The 13921-nt window shown below is 36.8% G+C and overlaps 1 protein-coding gene across 1 annotated transcript in view; it reads right to left on the bottom strand.

Annotated features, from left to right (window-relative positions):
• LOC114646549 (protein IWS1 homolog) overlaps positions 1-13921 on the bottom strand; it is a 69423-nt gene that overhangs the window by 14852 nt on the left and 40650 nt on the right. Inside the window, 7 exon segments of the mRNA XM_051922567.1 lie at positions 2925-3042; positions 5690-5819; positions 6711-6793; positions 7356-7506; positions 10405-10520; positions 10781-10838; positions 12330-12540. Coding sequence (XP_051778527.1) covers positions 2925-3042; positions 5690-5819; positions 6711-6793; positions 7356-7506; positions 10405-10520; positions 10781-10838; positions 12330-12540 — 867 coding nt within the window.

Here is a 13921-nt window from a genome sequence, read left to right as displayed (position 1 = left end):
TGTTTCCTGCAGAGTTGATCGGCAAGCATAATACACTTGTCTAACATGTTGTTTTACTGATGGTCTGCTTACTCTAAAAAAGTGTTAAAGCCAGCACAAGTGTCAAGATACCATAACACCACTGTGACATGATTTTTGTATGTATTTTTGAAATACCTATGCTTCTCATTAGAGGCTGAAGTCTTTTGCAGTTACACAAAAGCGTGAGGAAATGCACATGGAGGTTTGGCAGTCAGATGAAGTCATTCAATTATCTAAGCACACCACATCAAGGGTGACCAAAGAACACTTGTCATCTTAATGAAAGCTGTAAGAACTGCAGCATTATAGAGCATACCCAACTATCTTATGTTCTTTAATACTACGCCAGGTAAGGATTCTTCTGTGGACCTTCATTACAATTAAAAATGCATAAAGCATACAAAACTTTGGTGTACCCACAATGTTGAACCCTACAACAAAGGAAGTTCTTAGATTGTTAATTTGCATTTTGAAGGACGAAAAATAATAAGATTTGTTTCTTTCAGCTAAAGACAAGCAAAGTTTCCAGTGTAAATGTAATGCATATACAAAGTATTTACAGGCTATACAGTGGGGCAAAAAAGTATTTAGTCAGCCACCAATTGTGCAAGTTCTCCCACTTAAAAAGATGAGAGAGGCCTGTAATTTTCATCATAGGTATACCTCAACTATGAGAGACAAAATGAGAAAAAAAATCCAGAAAATCACATTGTCTGATTTTTGAAGTATTTATTTGCAAATTATGGTGGTAAATAAGTGTTTGGTCAACTACAAACAAGCAAGATTTCTGGCTCTCACAGACCTGTAACTTCTTCTGTAAGAGGCTCCTCTGTCCTCCACTCGTTACCTGTATTAATGGCACCTGTTTGAACTCGTTATCAATATAAAAGACACCTGTCCACAACCTCAAACAGTCACACTCCAAACTCCACTATGGCCAAGACCAAAGAGCTGTCAAAGGACACCAGAAACAAAATTGTAGACCTGCACCAGGCTGGGAAGACTGAATCTGCAATAGGTAAGCAGCTTGGTGTGAAGAAATCAACTGTGGGAGCAATTATTAGAAAATGGAAGACATGCAAGACCACTGATAATCTCCCTCGATCTGGGGCTCCACGCAAGATCTCACCCCGTGGGAGATCACAAGAACGGTGAGCAAAAATCCCAGAACCACACGGGGGGACCTAGTGAATGACCTGCAGAGAGCTGGGACCAAAGTAACAAAGGCTACCATCTGTAACACACTACGCCGCCAGGGACTCAAATCCTGCAGTGCCAGACGTGTCCCCCTGCTTAAGCCAGTACATGTGCAGGTCCATCTGAAGTTTGCTAGAGAGCATTTGGATGATCCAGAAGAGGATTGGGAGAATGTCATATGGTCAGATGAAAAAAACTCTACTTGTCGTGTTTGGAGGAGAAAGAATGCTGAGTTGCATCCAAAGAACACCATACCTACTGTAAAGCATGAGGGTGGAAACATCATGCTTTGGGGCTGTTTTTCTGCAAAGGGACCAGGACGACTGATCCGTGGAAAGGAAAGAATGAAATCGTCAGATTTTGAGTGAAAACCTCCTTCCATCAGCAAGGGCACTGAAGATGAAACGTGGCTGGGTCTTTCAGCATGACAATGATCCCAAACACACTGCCCGGGTAACGAAGGAGTGGCTTCGTAAGAAGCATTTCAAGGTCCTGGAGTGGCCTAGCCAGTCTCCAGATCTCAACCCCATAGAAAATCTTTGGAGGGAGTTGAAAGTCCGTGTTGCCCAGCGACAGCCCCAAAACATCACTGCTCTAGAGGAGATCTACATGGAGGAATGGGCCAAAATACCAGCAACAGTGTGTGAAAACCTTGTGAAGACTTACAGAAAACGTTTGACCTCTGTCATTGCCAACAAAGAGTATATAACAAAGTATTGAGATGAACTTTTGTTATTGACCAAATACTTTTTTTTCCACCATAATTTGCAAATAAATTCTTCAAAAATCAGACAATGTGATTTTCTGGATTTTTTTTTCCCCCTCATTTTCTCTTTCATAGTTGAGGTATACCTATGATGAAAATTACAGTCCTCTCTCATCTTTTTAAGTGGGAGAACTTGCACAATTGGTGGCTGACTAAATACTTTTTTGCCCCACTGTAAGTGTATAACAGGGACACAAGTGCCTAGTGTAAACAGGGTATTTACAAAATATTCAATCACATGGCAAATAACATCCATCAGTAATATAACCAATAAACTGTCGATTGCCAATGATCTCATCCAGTGACATAAAACTAGTTCCAATCACAGATATTCTGGCTAAAATATTACTAAATAAACCACTTCTGGAAAATGCCCTTGTTCTCTAGGCAGAAGCCGAGTCAAGAAGGATTGATCTTTTGAATTAAACATTGTACATGACTGGATATCTGAGCACTGAATTATACAAAACAAGTAATTTTAAAATGTTTCTTTGATATTTTGATATTGTTTGGGGATATAAAGCTGGGTCTCCAAAGTCTACTGTATCAGGAATTTTGTGTTCTCTGCTCTCCAGGAAAATTTGAGACTAAAAGTTTTCTTGGCCATCACTAAACACAATGTACAATTCTTTTTTCTTCCTAGTCACAGATGACCATGTGAAAGAGACTGCTGCGTGTGTAGTTTGTTGTGATTTTAGAATTTTATTTTAAAAACTATTTTTTTTATCCATAGCTATATGTTTACAATAACAAAGGACAATCAGGATGAAGCTGTAAACTTCTTAACAGTCTTCTGATCTCACTTTTTTCTGGCTATAGACTTACTTTCCCCTTATATGACATGCGTACTCGCATAGTGAATGCTGTCTGATTTCAAGTAAAAGAAACTTAACATTGACACTTGGCAAACAAAATTAATATTCAATTGCAATCTACTTACTAATAAGCTTTCCTGCAAGGTTCTTGTTAGCACGTGTTTCTTTTGGATGCTTGTAGAGAAGCATGACAGCACGACCAATTCCACTGTGTTTTAAGGTTTCCTGGCTAACAGTGGGCAACTGCAACAAAACAAAGGAGTATTTGTTAACTGAGCTTTACAACTAGAGTATACATCAACTCCATTATTCCTGTGTTACCTTGTGAAAAGCAATACTTTTGTTTTACAGAGGAAATCAGAACTACTGCAAACTTAGGATTAATGTAGATCATAAACAAACACAGGTTACTTTGGAGTCTTCATGTCACTACACTTTTTGTTCTTCCATTATGTTCATATAAACAAAACAACAGCACAGTCAATTGCAGAGCAGGACATTTAAAAATTACTGATACAGCACATTCAGCATAACAAATTCCAATTAAATCTGGACAAGAATGAAAAGGTATTCTGCTGTAGCAAGTTGTGCTTCCATAGGGCTGTGGGATATGGACATAAACCGATACTGCAATAATTTTTGCACAAAATGTGATATTTCCCCAATATGTTGTCAGAACACCTTAAAATTGAAGATCAGCACCATACAGATAAGTACATACACATTTTCTATAAAAGACTGGTATACCTTCTCACAGTACTATTATGAAGTATTAGCAAAGGGAACAGTTAATTTTCTTTTCAATATATAACAATTTCATGAATAGCTGTGTCTAAAACAAAACATTCAACTCAGATAACCATTTTTGTTTCATATCTCCCATACTTATTTCTGAGCTTCCTTTGTAAGCATTGCATACAGCCTGAATGCCATTTGCTAGTATAGTGAGCATTGTACTTCTGTTTTTGGTTGGGCAGCTCAGATTTTGCATCTAACAAAAAGCTTCTTGAATTCTTATTTCTTTACAGTATAGAAATGTATGGGGAAATGGAGCCACCATAAGTAACCAAACATCACATTCACTTTTAATCCCAAAGAATAGTGATGCAACTCTCCTTATTAAAATTTGCCATTCTAAAAGTACACAGATTCTGATTTCATTCACTGATATTTTATTATCTATTACCAACCTTCACTCAAAAAAGGACTATGGTTGTATTTTTTCATTTCCTCCAGTAATCTTAACAGATTCAAAGATCACCAGCTCAACATATTCATAAATGTTAATGCTAAATTAGGTAATTTGTTGAATATCCATAATCAATTCCAATTGATTCGGGATAATTATTCTGAAATCCCAAATCCTTCCGCCCAGGCGTAGGATATTATCCCCGATCACTGCCAACCCTCACACTCAAAATAATACGTAAGAACATATTATTATTAAGTACTTTCAGCGGCAGGAACGACTCCACAGCCATCATGATCATTACATTACCGTCGTCTGCAGATGTTGATGTGTGCGAAGCGAGGTACACATTCTAAGCCGCATACAAATCTCCACAGATGGTGCGGTACTCATTGTCCTGCACTGCTGCTGAGATCTGAGTAAAATAAAATGCTGCTGGCCTATTCGCACCAAGCACTGAATGTTCACCACACCATCTGGACTGACACGGTAGGAATATTTCTTGCCAAACTCGTTTTCAGCCATGGTCAATTGTATGTGGCTTTTTCAAGAGTCAGAAGGGTGAGTGATATGAAGGTGCAAGTTAAAGATGGGCCACATCAAGGGAAATTACTACCAAAGAGTGACAGTGTCTTCACAAAAAATGTAGTCTACAGAGAGATTTTACAACTTTAGTTGCATACTGACAGGCCTCCACTATACAAACAAAAAACGTTGTCATAGCATGTATTTTTTAAGTGTACAGTATTTTTCGCCGTGATAAAGTCATACATATCCCAAACCTCTTAGTTAATTATCATTACTTACATCACTTTCTTATTTATTTCTTACTTATCATTTGTTCTTCATACACTACTGACACAAACTCATGCCCGTTTCATCTTACGTTGTCGAAACGGGCTTTTTGTCTAGTACAAACATAAAAGGGCCATTAATTCAATTTATCTCATAACTGACACAAAAACACTGAATAATTCTCATAATAGAAAACTTCATTTTCACCTCCACTTGTAACATTTCAATACAGATCAAAGACGACTTCAAGGCTTACGATTTATGGACATGTCTCTTTTGGAATGATATACTAAATAAAAGAATGTAGTTAACTGACAGCTGACAAAGTACAAATATTTTAGGGTGCAAGTATGTAAAAGTGCGTTCTGCAATTAGGTGAGTCACTGAAGCTGTAATTTCCCTCCACCTCTTGCTTTCTATTTTTATAGTACGCAACGGAACAATGATAAATTCATGGACCTTCGCTAAGTAGGATCCCATTTCGCTGGGGAGGTGTGGGGCATGTTGTAGGCTACGCAAATGCCCAGATGGCCTATTTATATGCAGTAACACATTTTAACTTTAGATGATGTACTACTCGCAAACAGCACAGGTAACACTAATGTACCTGTTCTAAACTCTCTCTCTTCTGAGCCTCACTCCATTTTTTTCTCGCACTTATCGCCGTCATGCAAAATGGGCGCAGTCAATGCAGTCATGCTTAGAAAGAAGATGCAGTCACACTTAATCAAAAGAAGCTGTGAAAAATCAAAGTGCGGAACATCGCAATATTGGCTTTTGTGTATTTATTTTTCTTAATAATTGAATCGAAAATTCACTATAATGCCCAACCCTAGCTTTACATTAATAATAATAAAAAAAAAAAATCCAGACTGCTGTCCAAGTCTTGTTACTTGCAATACTCACCTCTTGCAGAATCTTGAGTAGTTCTTCTCTGATCTTCAAAGCAGGCAAACTTTTGTCTGGGAGTGGACTAATCCACTCTTTAATGGCAGTCATGACCCCACTGTCAATAAATGTCTCCTTTAAGTCTTGCCTTAAAAAAAAAAAATGTCAGTGCTTAAAAATTTTCAAAAGGTAAAAATCCTCAAAAGGAAAGGAGAGGAGTATTTAATCCTCAGCATTTGTTCCTCTTTATTTAATTTTCCTCCTAACACTAAGGAAGGTGTAACCTAGCATGAACACTGAGATAGAAAAGGCTATTCAAAGACGTGTTGTGGGGATTTAGTTGTGCAGAGTCGCCTCTTCAAATAAAGCACATAACATAACCCAAATGCTTAAAATATACAGGATATTTAGGTGGATGATTCTGAACAATTTCTGTTGAAGAACTGGTTGATGCATTTTTCAAATGAAGACACATTTGCATTCATGATGCAGTCATTAATTTGAATTTTACCAATTTGACTTACTTCAAATTCAACTTCAAGACGCTTGATTAGAAATCCCACCAGCAGCTTGGACATCATGTAAAAATGGTATTATCTGGAGGATTTGTGTTTGTTTCTCAAGACTACTAATAAAGTTAAATGTCTATTGAATGCATTTGGTGGTATGACAGTGAATTCCTGTATAGTAATTTATTCTTCTGAACTAAAACATTCCGTTTCCTTCTGGGTTCTGCCAAAACTTTATGCCTCGCTTCAGTGAAATACTTAAAACATAGTGTGTAAAGTCAGGATCAAGTAACTACTTTTATTTACCCACTCATTTGAGAAAACACACAAAGTCAAAAAAGTAGCTTTCCAACAAGATATTTTTCAAGCAGCTACAAAAATCACAGGAATATGGATACAAGTTCTGCTGTTTAATTCAAAAGTTGATACTTCAGAACATTCCTTTCTCCTTCCCCACTATTTTATTTTAGAATAAGAACTACCACATTACAAGCTGTTTTTTTAAGCCATACCCTTATGGAACATCTTACTTTTTTAGGTGCATGACAACAGTTGGTAGTAGAGTTAGCTTCTTCAGGGCAGGCTTTTTCTGACTATTTAATGTCCTATCCTCCTGCAACAAGAGAAAGACAACATTGACTTCCATGTCAAATATAACTACAAGTCCACTTCCTTATAATGGAGACAAAAGTTTTTTATGAAACTAGCAGCATGCTTGTAGAAAAACTTCAGCATTTGGATCTCACAATTACAATGAGGCAATTAAACGTATGACACTGTAACACTATATAGGCATAGTCCATCAAAAAAAATCCCACACTGTCACACGTGCGATTGGGAGACATTTGAAAGGCTTTAAGAATAATACTACACGCCAGACCAGGGGGTGGTGTGCTGCACTAACTCTTTTTCTCAATCCTCTGCAGACCATCCACGGGAAATCTCGTCAGGTCCCGGCGCCATGAATGATGTCACTTCTGGTTCCAGTCCCGGGCTTTAAAGCCACCATCTTTTCCTATTACATTCAGTTCTGTTTTGGACTCAAACCTGTGATCATCTCAATCAATTTAAACCCATTTTCAGCCAAGGCACAATATATGGGTGGCTGCCCCAAACCTTTTTATGTCTGTGTTCTGTTTTTGTGACAACACGAAATACAAACCCCTATTGCTCACCTCTGCTGCTTCTGTCATTTTGGTGATCATAGCACTGACCACATCATCTGCATCACTGATGAATGTCCCCCCATCTCGATTGCGCCGACGCTTTCCACTTGCTGCTTTTTTTCTTGCCAACATTATGTCAAAGTCTGACATGAAACTGATGCTGCCAAGGAATATCAAGTTTTACCATTAGAATTAATGATGCATAAAACATACAGCTGCGATGTATTGTAAAGTAAATCCATGTTTTTAATTAATCAAAAACACACAAGGACCCTTAGCATAGCAGAAGAATGAAAATAATAGTGAAAATGGTCTAAATGGAATTGCTTAAAAATGCATATATATTTTTATAACAACTATCACATGGGCCTTTTCCCTGTCTACTGACTAGATTGAACAAGAAGGGCAAAACCATCCTGCATGGCAGCTGGTGAAATTTTCCAATGCAGTAGGTCAGCAGCTCTTTACCGTACTGAGCTTTCTGACAGGAAGCACTGTATGAAAGTCCAAACTGTGGAAGAAGAAAAGAATAATGATGGTGTGAAATTAAATTTAACAAGCTGAGGGGAAGGGTATTGCTTGTTTTGAATTAATGGGAAACAAACACAGGCTTCTGAGATTTAATACAAAATAAATAGACTAAGAGCTATTCACGTCAGGCTGGTAAACATTTGACTTTATTATGGGTAAAGCACTATGTGAAGGCAGAACACGAAGCAAAGCTGGAAAGAATACAGCAGATCTGTGGAGTGTCATGGAAGATGAATGCCAATTTATCTTTATTTTGTGGAGGTGATAATTATTTAAGATATTGTGGGCATGTACAGTGAAAGGCAGACAATGATTGCATGAAAAGGTGCACCAAGATGCAGATGGAAGGGATGATGCAGATAGAGAGAGAGAGAGAGAGAGAGACTAAAGATGATATGATGTGAGGTAATACAGAAAATAATATAACAGGACTATGGCAGAGAGTGGAGAAGAAAGACTGGGGGGTGACAATCCGGCTATCCTGAGCAAACCCAGAAAATGGCCGTTGATGATGAAAGTAATAATTGAGAAGAAAGAACACAATACAGTGATCCCTCGCTATATCGCGCTTTGCCTTTCGCGGCTTCACTCCATCGCGGATTTTATATGTAAGCATATTTAAATATATATCGCGGATTTTTTGCTGGTTTGCGGATTTCTGCGGACAATGGGTCTTTTAATTTCTGGTACATGCTTCCTCAGTTGGTTTGCCCAGTTGATTTCATACAAGGAACGCTATTGGCAGATGGCTGAGAAGCTAGATTGCTTACTCTTCTCTTTCTCTTGCGCTGACTTTCTCTGATCCTGACGTATGGGGATTGAGCAGGGGGGCTGTTCGCACACCTAGACGATACGGACGCTCGTCTAAAAATGCTGAAAGATTATCTTCACGTTGCTATCTTTTGTGCAGCTGCTTCCTGAAACGACATGCTGCAGGGTGCTTCGCATACTTAAAAGCTCGAAGGGCACGTATTGATTTTTGACTGAAAAACAAACTCTGTCTCTCTCTCTCTCTCTCTCTGCTCCTGACAGAGGGGGTGTGAGCTGCCGCCTTCAACAGCTTTGTGCCGCGGTGCTTCACATACTTAAAAGCCAAACAGCCCTATTGATTTGTTTGCTAGAGATTGTTTTCTCTATCTATGTGACATTCTGTGCTCCTGACACGCATTCCTTTGAAGAGGAGGATATGTTTGCATTCTTTTAATTGTGAGACAGAACTGTCATCTCTGTCTTGTCATGGAGCACAGTTTAAACTTTTGAAAAAGAGACAAATGTTTGTTTGCAGTGTTTGAATAACGTTCCTGTCTCTCTACAACCTCCTGTGTTTCTGCGCAAATCTGTGACCCAAGCATGACAATATAAAAATAACCATATAAACACATGGTTTCTACTTCGCGGATTTTCTTATTTCGCGGGTGGCTCTGGAACGCAACCCCCGCGATGGAGGAGGGATTACTGTAGTTGTGAGTCTTAGAGAGGCACAAAAAATAAAAACAGTGAAATTGGGTATAAATATCACATTCAGAATGAATGATATTAACTTCTATTGGCATTTAAAACATAGCATAAGCACAATAATAATAACTTCTTAAAATCAGAAATAATGGATTATTAAGTGACTAAAGGAAAAAAGATCTCCATTGTACAGTCTTAGAAATGGAACACAAATATTTTGATTTCCTTTACAGAGAATTGAATAACTGAATATGAAAATAAAAGCAGGAAGTATCAATGATTAAAAAACAGGATTAACTGAACACATTAAATACATTTTAAAAAGTAAATAAACTTAAAGCATAAGTGAATTTATTGCATACAAACAGATTTTTTTAATCCCAAAATGGAAAGAAAGGTTATGGTCAAAGTTTAAGGAAAGAAGGAAATAAAAAAGTGATATATTATTAATCTGAACCAGGGATGAATTCAATATTCTTCAGCATTATCTACATGCACTAAATCAATAAATCAAACTTAAGTAATCTCTGTATAATCTATGTATTGTAAAAGCAGAAGTTGAGAAAATGCAAAAAAGTTATCACAATGGATGACAAAAGGTGGGGATAAGACACCTTCAACATCTTGATGCAAGACTGGTAATGGCTAAGCAAGTCACCACAATTTAGAAGCTGCCAACTACAAGTCAAAAACCACATATGAAGTATACATTTTAAAACACTTATATGTCCAGGTGACTTTCAGTTTCAATCATGATGGACACCATCAAAAGATAAGCTTATTGATAATCTGGTAAAGGATGACAGTGAAGCAGGGTGTGATGGAAACATACAAAAAAGCATCATCAGTGAAACAGAATAAACGAGTGTATTGCACTCAATATGATGTAAGAAAATGACAATGTAAAAGCTAATTAAAGACAAGGCCACTAGGACTGTGTTCTGATGTGCAGGATTGTTAAGTATTATTAAAAATACATAAATACACTACACTGGTGATCAAAAATTAACATCCAAAGTTATATATTCAATCCCAATAACATTAACAACTGATATTTCTATACTTTACTTACTCTTTGCCTCCTCGATCAACTTCATCGTCTGAATCGGACTCTGCTGCTGCTGCAGCTTTTTTTACTGCAGCCTCTGCCTGATTCTTTGCTCCCTCTAAGTCTTCCTGGTTAAACCCCTAAAAAGACAGACATACAGAGGTAGTCCATTAGAATAAATGCTCCACAGAAAACAATACAAGTAACACTTGAGAACAGAATCAAACCATTTACCGCATTTCAGACACATTTCAAACTGTCATACTGATCTATTTTAAATTTTCATTCTATTCACTTTCTGATTTTAAACAAACTTGAATTTATTATAACCATAATTTGTACTACACTTTAAAAAAACATAATGGTGAAAGTTAAACTTGATATCAGGAAATATGCTTACAGTAAACTCTTCTTCCTCTTCATCACCAGATTCTCCAAAGATGTCTGCAATCATTTTCCTGGAGTGAAAAAAAGATTTACATCTGTAAATGACATAGTAGACAGTAAAAAGCAAAAACCTTCACACACTATGTATAGCATGTATTGTTCTAATTAAGTTGGGGGAACGTTAGACTGCCTATGATGTGAAGTACTTCTGTTGACAAGCAAATTTTGGCAGTGATGACATCAATATGAGGATAAAAACTAAACAGCTCAGATAGTAAAGAATGGGAGTTCAGCACTCCTAAACATAGAATCAGATACAATATAATTCAGTAAACCATGGGTATGTTAACCTGTGTTTTTATTAAGAAATTTCCTTATTGAATCCCATAAAGAAATTATACATTCCAAAAGAGGCCAAATGCCTTGTAGTTACTGTAATAAAATGTTACATGCATACTTAAATCTCAACCTCAAATATTCCTGTTGAATGTCATTGAAATTTTTTTTAATGGAGGTTTTATTTTTCACAAAAAGGGAAATATGTGATTTTTTTTTCAAATTTCTCAAAGAAGCTGAACCTATATCGACTTTTTTTAAAAATATAAATGTAAGTGAAGAAATCATAGGATCAAAAAGTCACAATTTAAATACAATGTGTTAAGAGATGATGGAAAATGCAGTTCCATTACAACTTACTAAAGGAAACATTTTCAGGAACTGTATTTCCTTAATGTCTGAGTATTTCCCTGATGCAATACCAAAGCTCCAAAAGATCCAGAGAGTTGTGATTGTGGCTGTCAACTAACAATACAGATGACAATAAAGTGATACAAAGTGGGGTACACAGTGCTGAAGCCTTTTACAACAAGCTAGCTACAGTTAAGGATACAAGTTTTTGGGCAGTTGGAAAGCATGATGTTTAAGTACACATGCACATTCGTGATCTGCAAAACAAAAGAGTGGTGGCTCTGTGGCTAAGGATCTGCCCTGGTATCTGGAAGGTTGTCGGTTCTAATACCATTATTGCCAGAAGGCATCTTACTCCATTGGGCCCTTGAGTGAGGCTACTGAGACGAAAATTACTCCAGGGGTGTTGTTTTGATACCAATATCAGTGAAATTTTGTGACACTTAATAACTACTCCATACCCCAGCAAAAAAAGAAATCCCTTTCACTGGATATTTAAATCATTATTATATATGCCTTCCAAAGTAACAGGTCTACTTGTAGTCATTCAGTAGTGTGATATCAACTTTCACTTTGGTACCGATAGTGTAAAAAAGCAAGTGCTGTTACGTTTTGAGCATTCTAACATCAACTTGGTACCGAAAAATAGGTTCTTGTGACATCCCTACGAATGCATAAAGGAAGAAAAGATATACGAGAGAAAAGGAGATTAAGACAGAAAGTCAGAAAAGTGAACATTATTGCTAATATAATTACTGTAAAATGAAAAAAAAACATTAACAGTGCTACTCAAATACACTGTTGACTAAATTACTTGTTGGCTGCCCGCTTTGAGACTAGTACACTTAATGAAATGATAATTATAAAATACTTACTCCTCTTCATCGTCTGCTTCACTATCACTGCCAAACAATGCTTTTCCATCTTTTTTTCCAGAGTTCTCTTTTTCCTCTTCCTCATCATCATCATCACTACTGTTGGAACCAAAGACTTTGGATTTCTTATTGGCAGCTTTCTTAGATGTGTCAGAGTGTGCATCACTATCTGAATCATCTGCATCTGAAAGAATGCGGCTCCTCTTAACAGCTGCATGGTTAAAAGAAGAAAACACCCAGAATATCAGTACTACACAAGTAGCTGAGCAAGTCATATTTGCATACAACCTAGGTTGTGAAATCAGACTTCTCAAATGTGGCAATCGTTAAAATGATTTAGTTTTCATGGAGTTTGTTTTGGATACTGAAAAATGCTGTTTACAACATTTACAGTCCAGATAATTTTTCAACACATTACCTGATTATCACTGGAAGACATCTAATAAAACCTCTAAAAAATACAAAAAAACAAAAAACAACAACAATCACAGCCATCTGGGAAAAAAAGAGCATGCACACGGAATAATTATATGAATATTTTTTATATATTTTTTCTCCCAACGCCTCTCAGAAGTTCAAATTCAGTTATACAGATGACTCTTAAGGAACATCTCTGCACAACACTCCTTGAGGCAGTTTTTCTGTTGCAGTTCAAATTATTTGTTATTAATAACTTAGGTGCACTCAGCAGTTAAGAGTAACATACAACAATTAAAAATATAGTTATGGCTGAAATACAGGTAAACAAATACAAGATATAATACAGAAAAAAAATTAGGCAAAACATGCACATACTGTATATGCAGACATATATACAATACCAGAAATGTTTCGACACAACTGATCATCATATCTTTCAAAAAACTAGGTATAGCTCCTTAAATGATAATGTCTGGAACTTCTTTCCTTATTAATACTTTGAGTCCAATACTTGGTGTTTTGATAAATTAATATGGGTATAAGATACAGTAGCCCCAATGGTAATCTACCAAATACTGTAGTAGACCATGAACAAGTCAGCTTAGTAAACTGAAACGAATGTCCCTCATTACTTTAAAACATTAAAGGCCAGTCAATCTGAAAAATTTCAAGAACTTTGTTCAGAATTTCTTCAAATGTAGTTACAAAAACCATCAAACACCATGATGAAACCGGCTCTAATGAGAATAAACACAGAAAAGTCTGACCAAATATTACCTCTACTGTACTAGATTTACCAAAGTCTCAGAAAACACCAATTTATTACCTCTCATACTAGAAGCCAAAGAAATGCTTAATTGAGCTCAAGTATAGGACACATAGTATAGGATACATAACATTACATTTTGCAAGGTGACTGTGTGAAATCAGGTCTGCATGGTAGGAGACAAATAAGCAGAATAGACTTGCTTGTGCGAAAAAGAAACATAGGATATGAATATCACATTAGTGGAAAGCTATCCATCATGCATGTCTTAGTAATGGAGGCAGCTACAAAAATCTGTGGCCATATGGCTGGTGGTGCCCATCATGATAGCAAACCTAGCACCCTTTGGCAGACAAAGGGGAAAGATGTAATGTTTCAATGTAACAGGCTCCCCAGATCTGTCTAA

The sequence above is a fragment of the Erpetoichthys calabaricus genome, chromosome 2, assembly GCF_900747795.2.
Source record: "Erpetoichthys calabaricus chromosome 2, fErpCal1.3, whole genome shotgun sequence".
In the NCBI taxonomy this organism is placed as follows: Eukaryota; Metazoa; Chordata; class Cladistia; order Polypteriformes; family Polypteridae; genus Erpetoichthys; species Erpetoichthys calabaricus.
The sequence above is the reverse complement of the archived record's forward strand: the minus strand, read 5'-3'. Positions and strand labels throughout refer to the sequence as shown.